This window comes from Anabrus simplex, chromosome 5, assembly GCF_040414725.1.
Source record: "Anabrus simplex isolate iqAnaSimp1 chromosome 5, ASM4041472v1, whole genome shotgun sequence".
Lineage (NCBI taxonomy): Eukaryota > Metazoa > Arthropoda > Insecta > Orthoptera > Tettigoniidae > Anabrus > Anabrus simplex.
This window is the reverse complement of record NC_090269.1, coordinates 187270970-187295163: the sequence shown is the minus strand read 5'-3', so window position 1 is coordinate 187295163 and position 24194 is coordinate 187270970. Positions and strand designations below refer to the sequence as shown.

The following is a 24194-nucleotide window of genomic DNA, read 5'->3' as shown; positions in this document are numbered from 1 at the left end:
AATGGAAAGTAAAAACACTAAATGCAAATAGGTTTTTAAATAAAAATAATCCAAATGACATAATTACAAGACTGCTAAGAATAAAACTAAAATGAAAACAAAACTAATACTGAATTTTTCTCAATGCCCCTATGAATATTAGAATTTTGGATAGTGATAATGTTTTTTATTATTTTTACTGAACATTCAGAACAATAACTGGATCAACAAAGAAATTGATCCAAATGTGTTCTTCATTCCAATAAGAGCTCCATTGCTTTCTTTCTAAATTATTACACCTGGTCTATACCTTACCTTCATATAGATGATAGCATCAGTACCATATCCTTCACAAGATAGCAGAATCAGGTCGCCATGGAAGTATCTTGCATACAGCCGTGAGATGGGCAGACCATAGCCATAACCTAATGAAACCAAGAAATGACTTTTAATGTACTCTTTTATTAAACAATGTATGAGTTGTCATTGCCTACTTGTATATGTATCACTCCAGTACACTGAAGAGTTTGAAGAGAAACAAGGATTAAAATGTAAACACACACAGAAGAGGACAAAATCTACCTCTTCATACTGTATATTGTATCTAGCAAATAGACTGGCTCTCCCTCTCTTCTTCAATCCCATTTTTTCCAAATCCATTTCCTTCTAGCCTCAGACATACTCATTCCTGCTGCTAACTTCATCAGGTGACAGGCATCCATATTCACTGAGGAAATCATTCTTGAGTGATCTTCAGTCTCATATGGAAAGCGAAGAAGAAACATAGGAAAAAGAGGTCTATAAAGGTAGCAGAATTCAAATAACATGGGAGGAAAGGAATCAAACAACTTTATATATCTAATATGGAACTAAACATGTCTATATATATATATAAAATTACGCAGCAGAAAGAAAACTTGGGTACACAGCTGAACAATTTCAAAAACCAACCCACCACATTAAAGTTCACAATATAAAGGTATAGCAGTTCTTATAGGTTTGCTGATTTCTTACAAAATGTTCAAATATTTTTATTTGTTTCATAGTGGAGAACCTGAGCCATGGCTCGTAAGGTACAGTACAGTTCCATTTTACAAAACATTCACATGTATCAGTAATAATAAATTATATTTTCAATCTTCAGTAGGACCTATCAGTCAATCAATAAATCAATCAATGCTGATCTGCATTTAGGGAAGTCGCCCAGGTGGCAGATTCCCTATCAGTTGTTTCCTAGCCTTTTCTTAAATAATTTCAAAGAAACTGGAAATTTATTGATCATCTTCCTTGGTAAGTTATTCCAATCCCTAATTCCCCTTCCTATAAACGAATATTTTCCCCAATTTGTCCTCTTGAATTTGTCCTATGTATTTGACCAATTTGTTTTTAAATGATGGTAATACATACATTGCCATTATAGACTGTTTTGTCTTTCAGCATTCAGTCTGCAGGCCACAGTGAATTTATTTAACGCCTCCTGTATTTCTAACTAGCTCTGTGGCCTCATTTAGTTCTATACCAATTATCTTTAAATCATTAGAAACAGAGTCTAACCATCATTGTCTTGGTCTCCCTCTACTTCTCTTACCCTCCATGACCGAGTTCATTATTCTCCTAGGTAGCCTATTCTCCTCCATTCACCTCACATGACCCCACCACCGAAGCCAGCTTGTGTGTACAGCTTCATCACTTGAATTCATTCCTAATTTAGCATTTATCTCCTCATTCTGAGTACCCTCCTGTTATTGTTCCCACCTACTTGTACCAGCAATCTTTCTCACTACTTTCGTATCTGTTACTTCTAACTTACGAATAAGATATCCTGAATACACCCAGTATTCACTCCTATACAGCAAAGTTTGTCTGAAAACAGACTGGTAAAGATAGTTTTGTGCAGAAGCTGACTTCTTTCTTGCAGATTACAGTTGATCACAACTGCAAGCTCACTGCATTAGCTTTGCTGCACCTTGATTCAATCTTGCACTATACTACCATCCTGGGAAGGTAATGAATTAGCTAATTAAACAGAATATAGAAGTGAGCTACAGACATTTGATGAGAAATGGCACAAGGATTAGCTGCCATATTTACTTGAATTTATGGAATTGATATGAGCTTTACCCTAGTTATACTTCTTGTATTGTAAGAGTTATTATCTGCACTTCTTACACTTAGGAACTGAGAGTGTACTAATTTATTTCTGATCTTATAAATCATCATAGTTGATGTTTTCTACCAAAAGACCACAAGTGAGAAAACATTATACTGTTTATATAAATGCTGTATTGATGCTAAAATAGGTAACTTTAAAAGGTATATTTTCTATAGAACTTCCACCATTTGAATGTAGTTGTTTGTTACAACACGTACAGGTATGCACTGTATCATGTAAGTTATTTGACTCTGAATAAATGCTTTGATGCAAGACCATGTCATTGGTCTTGGTAAGAATAACACATAGTTGAATTTCACCGAGCCAAGATTGAAGTGTTATCATTTCAAGGTTTCTAAACAATCTACTTTTACATTGCACTAACACAGATAGGTCTTATGAAGATGATAGGATAGGAAAGGGTTAGGGGTAGGAAGGAAGCGACTGTGGCCTTAATTAAGGTACAGCCCCAGCATTTAACTGGTGTGAAAATGGGGAAACCATGGAAAACCATCTCAACAACTACATTTTAAGTTAAAAAGAAAATATTTTTTCCTAAAATAGAGTATTATAAAACTTACATTAACATACTTTCTATTAAACACACAGCTCATCCTTAATAAATTTATATTATTTACAAAATTCTACCAATAACATGTTCTGTACTTACACACATAATCAACTCATATACAGTATGTGGAATCACTTCAAAAAATACTATACAATACTGCTGTAAGATTTAAATACATTGTACAATGCTTTTTTAAAACCCATTTTGGTACCTAACATGCATAACGACCTGCTGCATCTTAACCAGAGCCCCTTTTGCCACTGCTTTTCAGAGTTCTTGAAGGGCCTTCACAGCTACCGCAGCAATCCCAGGGCCCTCAATGTCCCCACTGTACTTCACCCCTACACGCAGTCCCCTACTTCAGCTGTCCAGTCTCCACAGACAAGGGGATGGAATTAATTTATTCACAAAAATTCTTTATTACAATAACCTACACAGGTCGAATGCCCTCTAACATTTCTTTTCTCTGTTGCCGTTTATTCTTTTTTTGAATATCTGTACAGATTTTGGCAAAGGATCAAACACTTCCCCAGGTAAACAGTTCCACTCCTTCACGCCCTTCCCAATGAATGAAAATTTACTCCAATCATTTTGGCTAAAATCCTGTCTAATTTTATACTTGTGATCAGCCCTGCCAAAATAATTATTTTCCAACTGAAGCCTCTCACGGATTTCTCCCCATGCTTCCTCTCCTGTATAGGCTCTATATAATCCTATAAGTCTAGTTTTCTCCCTTCTCTTACTTAAAGCTTCCCACCTAAGTTTCTGTAACATTTCTGATACACTACTTTTTCTGCTGAAATCTCCCATTACAAATCTTGTTGGTTTCCTCTGCACACCATATATTTCTTTTATTAGGCATTCCTGGTGAGGATTCCAAACACTGTTTGCATATTCCAATAATGGACAAACCATACTTAAGTAACTTTTCTCTTTTAATTCTTTGTTGCATCCTTTAAGTAGCCTCATTATGAAATGTAACGATCTGTTTGCTTTCCGAACAATGTCATCAACATGACCCTTCCAGTGCAAATTACTTTCAAATCTCACACCTAAGTATTTGCACTTGCCATCTTTTGGGACAATTACCTCATCCAAAGTATATTTAAATTCAGTTTTTAAGCTCCTGTTTGTAAATGTTGTGACAATTGATTTGCCTCCATTAATCTTCATATTATTCTCTTCAACTCATTGTTGGATACTGTCAATGTACCTTTGTAATTCTGTACAATCCTCTATGTTATTTATTTCCCTATAAAAAATTATATCATCTGCATACAATTTTTAATGTTATATTGTTCCCTAAATCATTTGCATATATTAAGAATAGTAATGGGCCAATTTTACTACCCTGTGGAATTCCCTTCCGAACTTTCTCCTCCTGTGACACATGATTTCCTACTTTGACTTTTTGAACCCTTGAATTTAGAAATGTTCTTATCCAACATACAACCCTTGTATCCAATCCTATTCCCTCCAGTTTCTTTAATAATATTCCATGTTCCACTCTGTCAAATGCCTTGGAAAGGTCTATGGCTACGCAATCCAACTGGCCTCCAGAATCGAAATGATCTGATATGTCCTGCTAAAATCCCACCAGTTGTGGCTCACAAGAAAATTTCTGTCTAATTCCGTACTGGCTCCTCATGAACCAATTTTTATCTTCACATACCTCTCTAATATATTTTGCTATTAAACTCTCCAGTATTTTACAAACAATACTGGTCAGGCTGACTGGTCTGTAGTTCTCAGGTTTCCTTTTATCACCCTTTTCTTTATAAATTGGTATTATTATAGATTCCTTCCATCCCTTTGGTATTACACTATTATTTATGATATAGTCGAAGAGAGATTTTAAATAAGCCACTAGGTATCACACCATTGTCTTTAATATCTCCCCACTTTGATCACTCCCTGCTGCTTTTCCTTGCTGAAGCAGTTGGATTTCTCTGAAAATATCATCATTTGTGAATGAGAAGTTTCTTGTTTTCTTATGTGTCTCTCTTTCTGAATCTTCTGTTTCGGTTTCCAACTCCTGACAATCTTCTACTGAATCTATGAATTCCCTACTAAATAGATTTGCTTTCTCATTATATGTTAAAAACTGTTCACCCCCTTCTCCCACCATTGTGGGAATCTGGATTCCATTTCCCTTTTGATTCCTAATATATGAATACAGCTTTATGCTGTATGCCATTTTGCTTTATGGTCATTACCCTCATGAAATATGCCATTCATGTAATTCTCTTCTGCCTCCTTCTTCACTATATTAAGTTCCCTTATTAGCCTTTTCTAGTTTCTCTATTCTCCCTACCCTCTTTGATTTTCCCATTTACAATTCTACATTTTCTTTTTAATTCCTTATTTCTTTTGTATAATAAACAGGGTCTGAGGCCATTTTACCCTTCCTAACATGTACAAATCTCTTCTCTCCTTCCTAAATAATTCCTTTAAAGTTTGCCCGAAGTGTATCCACATTACTCCCTTCACTTATCCAACAACTAAATTGTGATTTAAGGTAAGTCATTGAAGTCATTGCAGTACAGGGTCCAGTTTTCACATCCATATAGTAGCATCAAGATGATGATTGCCTTATACGCCACAAGTTTGGTATGATCTGTCTGGTCTTTATTCCTGAAGACCTGGTTCGATGGTCAACCAAATGCAGGCAGCATGGAGTCTGTTTTTCACATCCTGAGGAAAGTTCACCGTACAGGAAATGGTGAGGAAGCCTGGTGTTCCTCACACGGTAGACATGTCTGGTTCACAGAAGTTGATGGGCCATGATGGAGGCTTCTACACTCTTCATGCACTGTGCATTTTTTAGACTCGATGCTCCCAAGGTATGAAAAGTGTTTTACCCGTTCCTGAGTCATGTCTGAGACAGAGACATTGAACTCTGCAATGCTAGTCCCTGGGACAGGCTGGGCAAGAATCTTGCTTTTGTGCACTGGTGGTGAGGCCAAAACAAATCAGTATACTACCATGTCTGCTGAGGTATGTCCCCATAGATATAGCCAATCCTACAGAGGTTTCTCAGAGAGAAGCTGAGGGTCAGATAATTTCAACAGCAACAAGCAGATGACAAAGACCAACTGCAGTTTTTCCCTGGTACTTTAGAACCTTTTTTTTTTTTTTCAAAAATGAGGAATGATGTCAGGAAAATACACAAAGGAAATGAAAATTCACAGCGTCTTTCCAGTCATTCAACCGGGTCTGGAATGGAATGAATGATGCCCCCATATAGCGGCGAGGATAGGAATTGTGCCAGCTGTCGAAGCCAGTCGCACTCCTCTGGGGCAATGATTATTGAATGAAAGATGAAATGAAGTCATACTGGAGAGTGTTGCTGTAATGAAATATGACAGGGAAAACCAGAGTACCCAGAGAAAACCCTGTCTCGTCTGTGCTTTGTCCAGCACAAATCTCACATGGAGTGACCAGGATTTGAATCACGGAACCCAGTGGCGAGAAGCTGGCGCGCTGCCGCCTGAACCATGGAAGCTCACAGGAAAATACACAGAGAATAAACATAATAATAATTGAACATTGAATTTTCACGACCGCATTCTAATCGAAACCGACTTTCAACCTATTAGGTCGTGTTACGTACATTTAGTACGTCTTGAAGAGATGTTAAGTACAGAACAAAAATGGCCAACCAGACACCAGTGGGATCCGAACCCACAACCTCCCGATTTCGCGTCGGTTGCTCTACCAATTGAGCTATGGTGGCCCTGCCATCTTTGTTCTGTTGGAAAGGATCTGAACTACAGGTCTGGTACTACTACCATCACACTGTAGAGTGCGTTTAAGTTGCCCGTTGAGGGCCAAGTCAATGAACATTGAATTTTCACGACCGCATTGTAATCGAAACCGACTTTCAACCTATTAGGTCGTGTTACGTACATTTAGTACGTCTTGAAGAGATGTTAAGTACAGAACAAAAATGGCCAACCAGACACCAGTGGGATCCGAACCCACAACCTCCCGATTTCGCGTCGGTTGCTCTACCAGACCTGTAGTTCAGATCCTTTCCAACAGAACACAGATGGCCGGGCCACCATAGCTCAATTGGTAGAGCAACCGACGCGAAATCGGGAGGTTGTGAGTTCGGATCCCACTGGTGTCTGGTTGGCCATTTTTGTTCTGTACTTAACATCTCTTCAAGACGTACTAAATGGACGTAACACGACCTAATAGGTTGAAAGTCGGTTTCGATTACAATGCGGTCGTGAAAATTCAATGTTCATTGACTTGGCCCTCAACGGGCAACTTAAACGCACTCTACAGTGTGATGGTAGTAGTACCAGACCTGTAGTTCAGATCCTTTCCAACAGAACAAAGATGGCCGGGCCACCATAGCTCAATTGGTAGAGCAACCGACGCGAAATCGGGAGGTTGTGGGTTCGGATCCCACTGGTGTCTGGTTGGCCATTTTTGTTCTGTACTTAACACCTCTTCAAGACGTACTAAATGTACGTAACACGACCTAATAGGTTGAAAGTCGGTTTCAATAATAATAATTCATGTGAAAATTCAATAATGGTCTCTTTGATGTAAATACCCATCTTCTACAAAACTCGGAAACAGAACAAAGCTCATCAAGTCTCTAAAGAAGATAAAAAACATTAAAAATACTGGGATCAATGATGAGAGAGCCAGTCCACAAGGAGACTGTAGTAGAGATATAGAGTTTTGTCTTTGTACTTATGTGTTTTTGTTTCTGCCCTTGTCTCTTCTTTCTGTTGCTCTCTCTTCCCATAATGACCTATCATTGCAGTTATCCTGTATGAATACTCAATTTACAATTTACGATTAATAAAGTAGTTGGTTTTATAAGAAGTTCTAATTTCTAAAAGGTTCTCTTAATTGGAGTTATGTAGAAAAATATGTATGCCTGCAAAAATTTGCCAGCGAGAAAGTTTTTGCGGAAAGGCTGAAATAAACTGTGAAGAAAAAAGTTCCATAGGGTGATTAATTCCTTGACAATCGGGATTCAAAGTGGTATGCTTATGTAGACAGTAAGGTGTTCGGTGCCTGCCCGCTTCATGACAACATTACACAACAAGGACACACCTTAATATAACAACATAGTTACATCACACTAAAAAGACAGCATAATTAAAATTTTTTTTTAATAATGAACAATTTTCTTTTCATCCTGGGGTGGATGGGGTATGATTAGCCCAGTGCTGCTGGCTTCACCTGGAAGGCTGAGGTTCAAATCCTGGTCGATCCAGGATTGAGATTATTGTCTCAAAAATCACATTGCATCCAGCCTTAAAACCCAAGCCAAAATTAAAATGAGCCTGAATGGCTCTGGTGACCCCAGAAATATCTAGGATAAACTGAAGAAAAAATATTTTATGACCCCAGCAACTAGGTGCAGATCTTGTGAAATGATGCCATCTAGGTGGCTTGCCTACCATTTTTGACATTCCACATGTGCTACCTAAAAACAAAAGCGGATTTCTATTGGAATGGATAATATGGCTCAGTTACTTCGGAGGCACTGAGTGTGTTCCATCAGAGATGTCAACAAGAAAATGGAGTGCCAAGAATTTTTTACACATCCTTCACAAATCGACTATCTTAGGGATCGAACTCGCAAACTTGGGTACATTAGTTGGACACTCAACCACTTATCTATCGACAAAGCTAACCTTCTGAAAAGTTACCACATGCCTTCCTAATACACTGGATCATTTTCATTGAAATGCTGCAATATTTAGCTGCCATAGCAGTCAGGTTTGTAGGGGAATATCAAGGTGTTTCTATATAGCCTCGTCATCACAGCATCCCAATACAAGGACACAGCATATCATCTATTATACAAACAGTATTGGAATATTGGCTTTGATGTTATGATAAAATTGTTCCAATAAAAACAAAAATTTGAGTTCAGAATATGAGATTCCTGTCTGTCCATCTGACCTTCATCCAACACGTTAATTCCTAACTTAAATTTATGACTTCATTGCAAATATGTATTTGTCACCATTCTCACCTCTTTGTATCAACAATAATTTTACTTACCTCTTTTGATAGGGAAACTTATTCTGCAGGAATTATGGAAAAAGGGACATAAAATGTCACTGTTGCAACAAAATATTTGGGAGCAACAGTCAATACAGCTGATGAAACTTCTAATACTGAAGAGTATATTTAAGACTGGCCAGTCATGAAAAGACTTATATTGATGACAGGATGTTCCCATTGTCTTGTGTCCTTCATCAAAGTAATATATTCAAAACTCCATGTCCAGACATACCAACTTTCAAACGTAAAATATCGGGAGGTTTCTTTGCAGCATATTCCGACATGTTACGTAACTTTGAAAAATATTTAACATATTACGTAATTTTTCTTAATGCTGACATAATGCATGTATCTGGGCTTTAGAACATATGACTCTTCATTTTAACTGCCTTAGGGCTCTTGATAAATTTCTGAAATAGATTTATACTCAAAGCAATTGGCCTTGTTGAACGGGTCTTACGGTTAATTTTTTTCCAGAATTCGTTTTCGGGAACATTTGATCTGAATTGTGTTTTTGCCCTTGTAAATATTCTTAAAAATAGTCTCACAATCAGCACTGCTATGTGGAAATGATAAAATAAAAAACATTATGTTAGAAATTCTGTCTTCTTTAAGAAGACCACCAGCTGATTGAATCTGTCTTTCCATTGACCGCTAAACATCAGTTCTCTCCAGCTACTCAAAGAACGAGGAAAAACCTAGGATTTTCAGAAAATACACAAATACTAAATCTGTTCTCAAAATCGGGAGATAAGTCTCTGCAATCAGGAGAGAGGGAGAAAGGACCAAAAATAGGGAGTCTCCTGCTTAAATTGAGGGAGTTGGCACGTCTGCATGTCATACGATGTCAACATAAAAATGATCTCTAGTGATGCAACTGGTGTTAACCCAACAAAATTAATTTAAAAAGCCACAGATTGCCCAACAGAGATCTAATTTACTCTGCTGTCGGCAGAGTAAAAGATATAAACACTTAAACTGATGTTCAGGCAGTGTAAATGATGTCAAATTAAAATGGCTGCATATGATAGCTGAGGCCATATAATTATTATAAGTTATCAGTTGTGTGCATACGAGAGAGTACTCAGAGGTTTTTTTTCTTTTTGAAGGGGACATAAAATGTTCCTCTGATTTAATGCTATTTTTACTCACATAAGTATATCAAGTTCACCACCAACAACAACAAAACAAACATGTTAAGGTTAGCTGCAATCTGTAGGAAAATACAGAAAATTCATGCATGCACATCAATGCACACTCATATCTAATTTGTACTAAGCAGATCACATCTCTCATACAGTCTAAAACCTGATCTAAGATTAGAGTTATGAGCTACTGAGATACTGCACTACTTTTCTGAATCCTTATTACTCGCAAACCACCTCCATTATCACTACCTTTTGCTTCCAGATATTCTGAAGTACAGTATTGGTATCCTACTGAAAACCTGCTCAAAATTCCCTCCTGTGAACAATGTGACCTTACCAAGGCGCGGAAGCTTGCATGTCCCAATAAAGCAGACAGTCGAAGTCAATTTGTAAGTGCAACAACACTGAATGTGTTCATGTATGTCACATCTCATAACTCTGTTATCTTTACAAAATAAAATGTTAAGGTTAACCTAATCATTACTTGTATTACTTGTGATGAGTTATCATTGGTCAGTACATGTTCCAGCTTGTTTCAAGTCATCATCAACTGACAAATAATGATAAAGAATAATCATTCTCTTATAAACTAAAAGACATACATAAAATATACATTAAAAACATGGGAACCTTCAAGAGGATGACTTAAAATGAATGTCCTTTGAAAACAGTGGAATGTCATGTTAAAATCAATGTACATACATAAAATAATTGACCCTTCTCAGGAATTCTTAAAATTAATGTTTGTTAAAAGGAATGTCATGTTAAAAAAAAAATACTGCACAGGAATTTGGTGAGGAGCCTGTGAATCCTCTGTTGTATTATAAACACTCATTAGATCAGTTAGATGTGCATTTTCATGTGGTACGAAGTTAAAAAATGTGTTTTGTTCATGGAATGGGGCTAAAAACATACTAAAATACAGCACATCTTAGAAATTTCTTCAAAATTTGTGTATCTTCATGAAGAGAACATCCTGTTTGAAACACTGTGTTTTGTTGGATCTGAAGGGCATATTAGGCTACACTGACCTCAAAAAAAGGAATTCCCTCCGACGAAAGGTTGAAGAGGTGATTTACCCTAATTTAGGTGTGCTGATTTCAAATATGTAAACCGTTTTTACCTATCATGTACAGTTTTTTTCCTATTTGAAATCCAAATTTGACATATTGTTGTAATTTCGATAGAAAACACCATAATAGAGAATATATGTAATTTTAATGGGACATGATCAAACTGCAACGAATATACAAAAAAGTAAGATGTTCATTGCTAAAATGTATGAATCTCATAACAAAAACACTATTGTTTGCTGCATTTTGATTTGAACGAACGCTGTGTTGATTTGCATTTGTGTTCCCTCAGTAGGGTTACCTCGCACTAGGCATCAACAGTAATCTGACATCATGGAGACGTCCCATCGCCCCTGATACCTTTGTTCCATTTCTTTTAGATCCTAATGGAACCGCTCGCCATGTTCCTCGCTGAATGCTCCTAAATTTGCAGGAAAATAATCCAGATGACTGAGCAGGAAATGTAATTTTAAGCTCATGCGGCAACCCAATTTCTGGAAATTGTACAGCATAGTTTCCACAATCTGTTGGTAGTTGACATCTTTAACATTACCCCAGGAATTTGCTACAAACATCCTTGAATGATTCCCATGCCTGAAGCTGTGTTTTGTTCGTCATCGTACTGAATGTCGGATCCTTCATAAGTTTCCGAATTTGGCGACCGTCAAAAACACCTTCCTTAATTTTGGCATCTGACAGTTCTGGAAATTTCTGACAGAGGTACTCTATCCAAACTCTTCACATACTGCTTCATAATTCCCAATTTAATATGTAAAGGAGGCAATAACACAATTTGAGGATCAATTAATGGACGATTTACAATGTTTTTTGTTCCAGACATGAACTGTTTCCTCTTGGGCCACTCAGACACTAACCAGTGACGATCCGTGTCCCAAGAGTCCCACTCACACAGAAAACACGGGAACTTTGTATATCCTCCTCTTTGCCCTAACATGATACCGCACACTTTTAAATCACAGCACAGTAACCATTTGTGTTCATTGTAGTTCAGTTTCTGCAACACCATAGATAAATTGTGATAGTTTTCACAAAGAGATGTTGAATGGGTGACTGGTACTGAAGCAAGTTTATTTCCATTGTGCAGAAGAACACCTTTGAGAATTCTTTGACTGGTATCAATATTAAGACGCCAGTCCTTTGCTTGGTAAATAGTTCCAAGACGACAAATCAAGCCAGGGATATCACAACAAAACACAAGTTCGTCTTCGTGAACAAAAAACTGCCGGAATTCTTCCTCCCGATTTCTGTAACAATATGAATTTGTCCCAGGAAGTAAAAAATTTCTCTCCTTTAATCTTGATCCTAAAAGTTCACTCTTTTCTTTAGTGAGGCCTAGGCCACGCACCAAATTATTTAAGTCACACTGATTATAAAGATGTGGAGTTTTATCCTCAACATCCAGTACAAAGGTATCACCACCATCCTCTGCACTTGAAGATGACGAAGATGGTAACTGTATAGGTGGTTTTGGGACAGGAATATCGGGCCATGTGGTATGGGGGTTATGGCAGGTGGAAGGCAGGAATACACAATGTGCTCATTTGTTTTTTCGTATTGAACCCAGACACTTTACATACACAAAAATAACATTCGTCAAAACGATTTCTTTGTTCCCGCCAAGCCATTGGGATTCCGAATGGTACTGACAGCAACAACCCATTGTACCTTTGCCGCAGATTTTCTACACGCGTTTTACAAACAATATGGGGTGCGAAATTCTTGTCCTGATCACCTAACTTCATGTTAAAATATGCCAAGAACAGGCTTTTTATAAATGGTGTAATATTTTGCTTCTGGCTTTTAACTGTATACTGGCCACATTTAATGTTCATACATTTTCGTCTCCAAACAACACTCTCACTTGCCATTTCAACACAAACTAACTCAGTTATTCATTCAGTTATTATTCATTCAATCAACTTCAAATGCACGTTGTAACTTGTAGACAAAGGCGTGACACATGTTCTTAGATTCTCCTCTCAGACCAGGGAGAAATGCAATATTGGTGTTTTGACCTTGTCTGACATTGTGCATGCGCGAACTGCAACTGTTCTAATAGTTCTTCTGGTGTTCCAGTATGATTACCTACTCCCCTCCAAAACAGAGCACATACAATATTTTCTCTCAGACATGTCCATACCTGCATTCCATACAACCAATTCAAACATCATTTACAACAATGAAGTTCCATTAGCATAAACATGAGACAGACTTGTGACAAATCTGTATGTGATACAAAACAACTGGTATTATTTTTTACATTAGGACACTAAATGTAACTTATATCACATACAATTACTTTTGCCGGAAAATCTTCGCAGGCCGGTGTTATTTTTTTTAAAACAGAACATAGACCTTGGTTTGATTGAATCCTTCATATAGAAGTGAAAATTTCTAAATTGAGATATTGAGAAATGCAGATATTAATCATGATGTGGTCAAAATGTTGCTGACTTGACAAAACAGATTCTTTATATGGATGATGATATCTTGGTACAAACTGGATACTTACTTATCTATTGATGTTCTATCAAAACAGCCCAAATTGTTCAAATGGATGAGTTTGGAAAGAAGATGAATGTCTGAAAGATGCAAAAGATCTGGGTGTGAGAATATATATAGATGCTAGAGTAATTTACTTTAAAATTTAGATTGGAAACTCACTCAGAAGTTGGCCTCGCTAGATTAGGAGTCGTTCACAGCTTGTGAATGCGTAACAGTTCGAGTGCTACTGTTGTCAGGTTTTGAATTGATCTTCAACACTCCGCAAGTCAGCCCCATTCATGATACAACCCACTCGACACCATCCCCTAACCACTTCCATTCCAATAATGCTAATTCAAAACCTGACAACAGTAGCAAAACTGTCACACATTCACAAGCTGTGGATGACTCCTAGTCCAGCAGGGCCAACTTCTCAGCGCGTTTCCGATCAACATTTTAAAGTAAATTTCTCTTGCATCTATATTTACTCTCACTCTCAGATCTTTTGCATCTTTCAGACATTCATCTTCTTTGCGAACTTATCCATTTAAACAATTTGGGCCATACTGACAGAACATCAGAAGATAAGTACCAGGTGTATGCATAAGTCTTTTCCGGTTTCACTAAGAGTACACTAAGCGAATAGTACGCAGCGTATGAATTTGACACATAAGTCAGTTTGTTCATCTGACATTAACCTACCAACACACACAAGATGAGTCCGCCAAACACTAGCATCTGTGTTGTATCGTTCAGTGATCATGTCGACGTTTGTGCCTGAAAAAGAACATTCGCGGCACGCATTGCTTTTCTTATTTAATCAAAAGAAAAAGTTTGTGGAAAGTAATCGTTTGCTGAGGAAACATATGGTGAACACGTTTCATCGATTAGAACACGTGAGACATGGTTTCGACAATTTAAACATGGTCATTTCCTTGTGAAAGGCCGTGCGCGCTGGAAAACCACAAAAGTGCAAAGATGAGCAATTGCCATTAAAATTATTAATGCACAACGCTATTGCCAACAAATGATTAATTTAAATCATGCATTGATCGAAAGACGACCGGAATGGGACAGAAGACATGGCAAAGTGATTTTGTTACATGACAATGTGCCGTCTCACACAGCAAAACCAGTGAAAGACACCTTGAAATCGCTTGGATGGGAAATCCTTCTGCACCTGCCATACTCCCCGACCTGGCGCCATCTATCACCTCTTTGCATCAATGGGGCACGCACTCGCAGAAAAGCACTTCAGCAATTTCGACGAAAGATAGGCGAAGTGTGTAGAAGCCGATGGCCAATATTTTGAATAAACAAGAAAATTAATTTCCTTTAAAATTACGTGTTTTCTTTACCACAAAAACCAGCAAAACTTATACATACACCTGGTAAGTATCCAATTTGTTCCAAGAACATATGTGGAGCTAACATTCAAAAGAGACTCAGTTCAAAAATTGAAAAAACTGAGTTAAGTACTGGTTTCACTTTATGAGATTCATCCTGAGGTCCCAGCACTCAGAAAACATTAAAAAAAACTTTGTCTTAGCTCTATTGGTCTCTGAAAGTAGACTATTCATTCAAAAAACAACTTTGTCCACTGCTGTATTCATTGAAACAAGACTGTCATCTTCAGCCAATCAGAAAGCTACCATCGTACAAATTGACTCCCATCATGCATTGTGTGAACAGCAATGTTTGTCATGCTTATTGCTTTTGGTGTTCAATCCAATTTCTGATTAAATTTTCCTTTGTCATATTGGTTATTCACTATTCATTCATTATAGATTCTTGTGAAACAGTTTTAGTTGGAGAATGCAACAAAGGGACTAGAAAGGGAAGCTCAGGTTTAATAGCAAGAGGAGCAGAAAAAATAAAGAGGTATTGGAAAGGTGTGGGGCCTAACCTATTTGTTCCGTGTAGACATGAAAACAAATGCTTTCAGTGTAAAATGTTCAGACTTTCAGATTGTTCCTTTGTAAGGGATAAGTTAGCATCAATCACTGTTAAAATTTCTTAAGATAAATTTATTGCATCAAAACTTACCACTGGATTGGTTAACAGAAGATGACCATGACAGACAGTAGATAAACAACCACATGCATATAGTCTGAAATTTGTTTTACCAACAAAACTAGGAAAGCCAGTGAATGTATGTAAGAATTTTTTTATGTCTGTGCTTTTGGTAAAACAAACAAGGCTAAGAAATATAGCACATAAGGTTAAATGTGAACACTTGATTGAGAAGCGAGGTGGTGATAGAAGGACTAGCAAATCTATACAGAAGAAGAAAAGTATGCATCAATTTTTTGAAGAATTTCAAAGGTCATGAAAGTCATGAAAGCCATTACAATAGACAAAAGTCAAAGAGAATATACTTAAGATTGTCCACTTAATATACCGGTAAGTAAACTCTATAGAATCTATAACAAAGATGCGATTACTGAGGTGATAGTCAGCTTTGCAATGTTTTGCCGTATTTTTGTGCCAGAATTTAACCTTGGTTTCAGATCACCAGCTTCAAATGTTTGTAGCTATTGTGCCAAATTATCATTCCTAATCAAAACCAGTCAAAATCCAGAAAAGTCAAATTACATGATAGAAAAGAGAGCACACAGATTACATGCTAATGCATTTTATGAAAGTCTTCTAGAAGATTAATCGCAAGATACAGTCATATTATATTTTGACTTACAGCAAGTAGGCTACAACCTCTTCCCAAGACACCGATTCAAGAGGCATACTATTAGAGACAAATATGTTTGTATAATTTATGCATTGTTGACCCTAAGCAAGACCACTCTCCAGTATTTTATGTATGGACCAAATGCTAGGCTGGTCGAGGTGCTACAGGTATCCAGAGCTCTTTTACATCACTTGAGTTCAACAGATTCAGAGAATAAAAAAATTAGATTAGTTTGTGACGGGTGTGCAGCTCAGAATTCTGCATACTCCTCTTCATTTTCTGCTAAGAACAACAGGCATTGAAGATATTGTAATTACTTAGGCTATCCAGTGAGAGGTCATAACTATATGCCAGCAGACTGTGTTTTTGGTCAGAGAGAAAAACAACTGAGGAAGAAGTTGGCGCAAGTTTCTTTAACCCATGGGTATATAATGCAAATATTGATTATTATTATTATTATTATTATTATTATTATTATTATTATTATTATTATTATTATTATTATTATTATTATTATTATGACTTGTGAGGTATGGCTATGAAGTGTTTACACCCACTTACATTATTATTTATGTAGTTATGTATGGACGATTGTATTATTTGTGAGGTTATGTCATGAAACATCTGCTGTATATATTTTAATACGAGTTTATTTAATATATGAGCATGTAATTAATGGTATATAATTTATTATAACATGTATATATGATATGAGCGATGTAATGCTGAGAGGTCATGATTGGGACAAGTTGGTGGAGGAAGAATGGTACAAGGACAGGATGAGATGGAGGAGGCTCATATACCACACCCAGGAAACTAGAGATGGTTTAGGATGATGATGATGATGATGATGTATATATGATGTATAATCCAATGTAACATTGTGCAACACACTGTAATAAGTCCAGAACAAATCAATGTGCGACTAGATTTGAGTAGAAACTTCCTTACATTTGTAAGTAGGCTATTGGCGACTCTCAAATCTACGAGAAAATATGTTGTGTTATAATCTTCTAGAAGCCTGGCCAGGCAAGGTATATAAAGAGGCAGTCTTGATGGTAGAGGAGTTGTTTTTATGAACTTGTGTTGCGATTCTGCTGACATGCTATTGTAACAGTCAAATGTTTCAAGATGGCAGTCTTATTCTTCTTATTCTTCATGATAGGCAGTTGTTCAAAATGGAGTTTATTAATGTGTTTGTAATGTGTACAGTATGCGAACCTTTTCGTGATACCTGAGCTCCCTAGTGCTGAATCGGTAGACATCCGTATTGGCAACCTTTGAAACACAAACTATGAATCGCTTATGCATCGCCGTGAGACATCTGGCGTACACTTTGTGTACTAGTACCGTTGTTGTTTACAAGCAAAGTCAAACTATAGTTAGGATTGAACATAGGAAAATCCCATTACATCATAGGAACCACCTAGAAAACCTCCATAGAAACACTCATCAAAGGTTATACACAGTGAGGGAAGAAAAGTAATAGCTAAAGTTGCAGAATGCTGTGCTATGGAGGAACAAAATAAACAGCTGCTCTTCCCCCTCAGTAAGTCTATTCAACGAGCTGCCGCATACACGGGCAAATTTGTGGCAACTATTAAGAGGATTAAGTCATTTTCTGCCTCTCATGCTGGTGAATCTCCCGCCATCCCTGGTAAAAAGACGTAGGCTTGTCTAACCAGTGTAACTAATCTGTTCTAACCCATATCGTTATGGATAGTAGTAGGGTGTCATGTGCAAGTTTTATATGATGTTCTCCTCTTTATCGTAGGGAGAGAACTCAAGGGAAGGTACAACTGGATGATTTTGACAAACGAGTGATAACGGACACCATCGAAGACTTCTATGCCATCCAAAAAGTGGGACCTATTGTAAATAGCCTGATCCCTGTGCTGAAAGAAGACATTCAGTGGAAGTGGAGCACAACTGCCCTCCAAAGTTTTGAAAAATATGGGTTTTGTGTGGAAGAAGGTCCAAAACAAATGTGTTTTTTTGCTGGAGTGGGCAGACATCATTGATTGGCGGGCATGATTCCTCATCACAATTAAACATGCTAGGGAAGAAGGCAAGGCAGTATTTTACTTGTACGAGTCCTGGATTGATAATAATATGACAACTGAAAAATGCTGTCAGAGACAAATCGATGCTGTGGATGTTACAGCATGGGGAAGCTCTTCGAAAAGGCTAATCATTGCAAATGTTGGATCTGAGAAAGGGTTCATTGGAGAAGCACAATTAATGTTTGAAGCCAGAAGTACCCAAGGTGATTACCATGGCCAAATGAATTTCCATAATTTTGAGAAATGGTTCAAAACATCTGTGCTCCCCAATTTGCCTCCTGTGTCTGTGACAGAGTTGGATAATGCACCATATCATTCTCAACAGGTGGATAAAATACCAACAAGGTATGATACACGAGTGACGATGGTCGAGTGGCTACAGAAGAGAAGCACTGTCTGCGACGCAAATCAACGGAAAGAGGCCTGTATAGATTAGTTGAGGAAAACAGGCCTCCTAATAAAATTTATGTTGATGAAACAGGTCACGTCGTCCTTCGTCTTCCCCCATACCTGCGATGTGAACACCGTTGAATTGGCATGGACAAAAATAAAGCGCAAATTCAAACGAAGCAATATTACGGGAGACCTGTCAGCAGTGAACTTACGACGACTCACCATCGGGGCATTCAATTTAGTATCTGCCATAGATTGAAAGGGATATTATAGAAAGGTGAAAGAACTGGAAGAGGAATACTGGAGGCATGACACTGTCATGGAAATAGCCATGGACAAGACTGTCATTAATAGTACTGCAGATAGCAGTGATGATTGTGGAAGTGATATGTCTGATAATTAATAGTAGGCCCTGCAGATAGACGATTGTGCAAGTGATTGTGGAAGTGTAATTTTAGAGAATTCATGCTAAGATAATAAAGGTTTAGAAAATGTATATCGATCGATCATATTATAGATTCAATTCAGATTTCATTTCCATTCAGTTGGCAGTATAACCAGAACCAGCAGAACTCCCTCCTTACTCCTCACCCCCGTAAAACTTGGTATCAAGAAAAGGTTTGCGTACTGTACATAAATTGTAAATAAAAACAGTGTACACAAGTAATAGCATTTTGTGTGTGTCTTTATGGATACATCAAAGCCTACAAATATTTCAAAAGAAGAATACTATGATGTGTTTAAAACAGTAGCTGATGTTAGGTTACTAGGTAGAGACTCGAAACTGTATGATGTTAAGAAGCTTGGAAAGTGTTTCAAGAAGTTAGATAAGATCAGTGAAAAGAAATGAATTTTAGTTCATTGTACAGTAAATCAATGTGGAGGACGTGAAGTTAATGTAAAGGCCTGTAAACATTATACTGTAGATCTGAAAGTGAACTAGACATATTTCAATCAGTACTGAAGAGAGGCTGGAGCTCAGACAAAAGTAGAGGTTTCTGCCTATAGGAAATCCAGCCATCCCACCCACTCTCAACTGAGAAAATTGAAGATGTGAGGAAACTTCTCCTTAAACTCTTTGGTGAAAATTGGTATAGGCAAAAAGATTTGGAATGGTACAAGAGATTGTCAATGGATACACCTGCAGCAAGTGTTCCTCCTGATGAAGTATTATATGACTGCTTGGAAGATGATGTGGGCTTCCATATATAAAAATACGTATTTCTGTCTTAAATTTTTATAAAAATAGAAACTGTGATTATTATCTAAGTAAATGACAATGCTGTTTAGTGTTCTGCTTATTACATTCTTCAAAATGTTTTAGACTTTATTAAATGAATGTGTAGTCAAAGAGGACTATGTCCCATGTTCATGCAAACAAAAAGTATTATGTCCTCTCAGTTCAGTTAAAAACAACTATGTCCAGAATTTTGTACATTAATACTGAATTTCTACTGTAGTTTGATTTGATTAGGGTGTCTTGTTACATTTGTATAACCTATATGTATGTACTTCAATGCATAAAGTAAGCAATAAGATGTTAATTTGATAAATACCTGTTTTTTGATAAATCCCTAAAGTTTTATTTGAGTGACAGTCTCTTTTGAATGTTAGCTCCACATATATCATCCAAATCAAGAATATGTTTTGTCAAGTGAACAACATGTTGACCACATCATAATTAATATCTACATTTCTCAACATCTCCTTAGAAATTTTCACTTCTATTTGAAGGACTCAATCAAACCAAAGCCTATGTTCTGTGTCAAAATTGAATGTGCCCTTCAAGTGAACACACATTCTTTAACTTCAAACCGCATAAAAACCAACACCTCGCTTTACGTTAATTGATCTAACAAGGGTTCATAATAAAACTGAGGATTCACAGGCTCATCACCAAATTTGTGTGCAGTGTTTTAATATGACGTTCTTTTTTAAGAATCATTAAGAATTCCTAAGGAGGGGTCAATTATTTAAGCACGTAATGTACATTGATTTTAACATGACATTCCATTGTTTTCAAGGAACATTAATTTTAAGTCATCCTCATGAAGGTTCATATGTTTTAAATGTATATTTTTTGTATGTCTTTTAGTTTATGAGAGAATGATTATTCTTGACCATTGTTTGTCAGCTGATGATGGCTTGTAACAAGCCAAAACATGTATTGACCAATTGTAACTCATCACTAGTAATACAAGTACTGATTAGGCTGACCTTAAATATCAGTTTATTTTGTAACTAATAACTGTCAATACAGATTACAATAGAATTTGCAACTCTGTATCTTCGTAAAAGCACCAGCACTGTGAACAATTCATATTCTCTAATCTATCACAATGATTCAGACTTCTAACATTCCATGTTCCAGCTTGCAAAACATCAATGTTCATCTCCCTGATGATTGTCCCCTCTCATGAAGTTCCTACTCGAGATCCAAATAGGAAATTATTTTACATCCAGATTATTTTGAAGCCATCATAAGTCCATCATACAATCATATAAAGACAGGTGCAAGCCCTAAGGAGTTAAGGCTTTACTTTCCTATTGGTTGCAGTCATCCACCAATGTTAACACATACTAAGCCATTTGTGCAATATCACAGGGCCACTTCAGTTTATCATCCAAAATGACTCCCTTCCAACTTTTGCAGCTGCACCTAATAAATTTCATCACCTCCCATGGATTCCTGCTTCATACCACATTAAGATCTTAATCCTTAAGCCAAAAATCCAAACCAGTAAACCGTTATTTTGATATTGTTTATGGCTTGCAAGAACAAGGCTGTTAGAATTTTTACACTGTTCAGCAGATACATCAGTTCAGGTGCAACTTATCATTAGGTTCAATGATTCACTGAATCCCTTGACACTAGGAAGCCACTAATTTTCCTGATTGTTATTTTCCTAAAGCTAAAATCAGGAAGAAAAATACTGCTGGTTATTTGACTTTCTTGGCTCAGAACATAAGGAAGCTACAGCCAGTCCTGCCGAGTGGAATATGTGAATCTATGGGTTCATTCTGGGAGCGTAGGTTGGCAACCACGGGTCCCTTAGCTGAGTCCTGGCATTGCTTCAACTTACTTGTGTCAGACTCCTCACTTTCATCTGTCTTATCCCAGCTCCCTTGGTCAACTCTTGTTCCTTTCCAACCCCGATGGTATTAGAACATTTGAGGCCTAGGGAGTCTTTCACTTTCATTCCCTTTGTGGCCTTTGTCCTTCTTTGGCTGACATCATTTTTCTAAGTGTTGGGTGCATTTGATTTTTTCCCTTTCATTACTGTTAACAGAAGATGGTTGCCCAGCTGTACTTCCTCTTAAAACGATAATCACCAGCACCGCCACCTCATTCTGCCAAGTGAACCATCAAAGGCTTCTAAAACAGCCCTACACCGGGTACAAGTGCTAAGAGGTATAGTAAAAATGGCTTTTATTTTATTTCTTTTGTCACAGATAGCTGAGGGCTCACATAGTTCCCATCTCTATCATAGCACTACCCTTCTCATCACACTATCCTCCTCTCTCCAAATGTGGCAGTAATGTGTACCCATCAGAACAAAAGTAGGGTTTGACTCTGTTTTGTTAACACAAGAGGACTGGGGAAGGGTTTGGCCAACGGATTTCTAAGAAAATTGTTCTCACTAATAGTTACAAGGTTGCTATCTTGTGGTGCATATTTCTGTTTACTCGTGAAAATTAGTGTTATTACAAATATATTTTACAGGTATGCTTGTAACAGTCTAAAACGTGCATTTTATAACGTGGATAGAGCATTTACTGTCCTCCAGAAAACTAACATTTTCCAGTCTCTCATTAAAAAAAGAAAATAAAGGCTTTGGGAAAGCTGCTTCTGCTTCTAAATATTTTTCAGGACTGATCATATAAAGGTAAATAATTTTTTAAGAGTATTCAAGCATCAAATTTATTTTTGCTACAAACATTCAGCAGCAATACCACCGATTTCCACACTTCTGACTTAGGTGAGCATTTATTTCAAAGAGTTTGATTTTACATTTATTTTACCTCAGGAGTAAAAGTTCAAGGAAATGATTATTCTTATTATTATTATTCAAACTGAGATGCCCTCTAGTCCTCCCTTTTGTTGTCATTCAGTGTTTTGTCCTCGACTATGTGCAGCCATATTTGTACAGTTCAGTTCATGTTGCTTACTTGACCTGTTAAAATGTATTCTTTCTGTTAATCTTGTTCTATTCTTGTGTATAATAAACCCACACCCTAGATTAACGGGCGCCATGGTTCACTTCACAATCCACAACCTTATTAATAGGTTATAGGTCCAGGTATGTGTGTGAGAAAGTGAAATTGGAGAAGGGTGCGGAAGTGTGGTTACATTATCTACAACATGGTGGGAAAGAACGAGAAATGGCATCGTCTGCGGAAATGCGCAATGATGTGCTTTCAAAAGACAATTACGATATGTGGAAAATTCACGTGAAAGCGTTACTCATTAAAAATGACAGGAGCGGTAAGCTCGGTGGAGGAGTCGGTATGTACATACGGGATGATGTGAAGTATAAGGTGATATTAAAATCCCCCAGTGAGTTCTCCAGTAGCCCCGAATTCTTGTTCATTGAGCTCATAGTTCGCGGTACGAAGTGCTTGCTTGGTGTGGTGTATCGTCCACCGAAGACTGGTAACATCACAAGTCTAGAGGAAGCCCTACATGATCTAACACCCAGGTATGAGCATTTGATTTTAATGGGAGATTTTAATACAGATTTGACAAACAAATCTACCGAAACAAAACGATTGACTGAGATGTTTTCATCCATTAATTTGAAAATACTACCCCTAAACCCTACACACCATGTTGCCAACTCACGCACGCTCCTCGATCTAATAATTACTAATAATACCAACCAAATCCTAACTCATGGACAAATGCCCGTTCCCGGTCTCTCCCGACATGACATGGTTTACGCTGCATATTCCTTGAAGTGCCCTAAATTCAAGCCGAAATTAATTACATATAGAGATTTTAAACACTTTAATGAAGACGCATTTTTTGAAGATGCTCTTAACACACCATGGCACAACATTCAATTCATAAATGACATTGACAGAAAAGTAAATCATTTTAACGAACTACTTCTGACTCTGTATGACAGACATGCACCACTACGCACTGTTAGGGTAAAGAGACCTTCAAACCCATGGCTGTCCCAAGAAATACGTGACCAGATGAAAATAAGAGACGCAGCCTATAATTATTACGTGAAATATCCTACATCTGACAATTTCGGAAAGTATAAAAAACTCAGAAACAGAACAACACAGTTAATTAGAAATGCTAAAATACGTCACTCTTATGATATTTTGAACACTCAAAATTCTACTCAGATTTGGAAATCTCTTCGCGAAATGGGATTATGCAAAAACAAGACAAATGACAACAACTGTAATGTACCACTAGCTGACCTAAACTCATACTTTAGCTCACGATCCTCTCAGATTGACGAACAGACCAAAGCAGCAGTAATTAACGGAATATCCTCAAAAATAAGACATAATGGTGAGCAGTTCTACTTTTCCCATGTGACCCCAGTGATGTTAGGGAAGTC

At 37.2% G+C, this 24194-nt stretch overlaps 1 protein-coding gene across 2 annotated transcripts in view; it reads right to left on the bottom strand.

Annotated features, from left to right (window-relative positions):
- Positions 1-24194, bottom strand: part of Pdk (pyruvate dehydrogenase kinase) — a 465625-nt gene that overhangs the window by 26572 nt on the left and 414859 nt on the right. For both annotated transcript variants that reach the window (XR_011018266.1, XM_068227592.1), the window contains exon 7: positions 295-404. Coding sequence is in view for 1 of the 2 variants with exons in the window: in XM_068227592.1 (XP_068083693.1) it covers positions 295-404 (110 nt within the window). In the remaining variant the exon portion in view is untranslated. The remainder of the gene's footprint in view (positions 1-294; positions 405-24194) is intronic.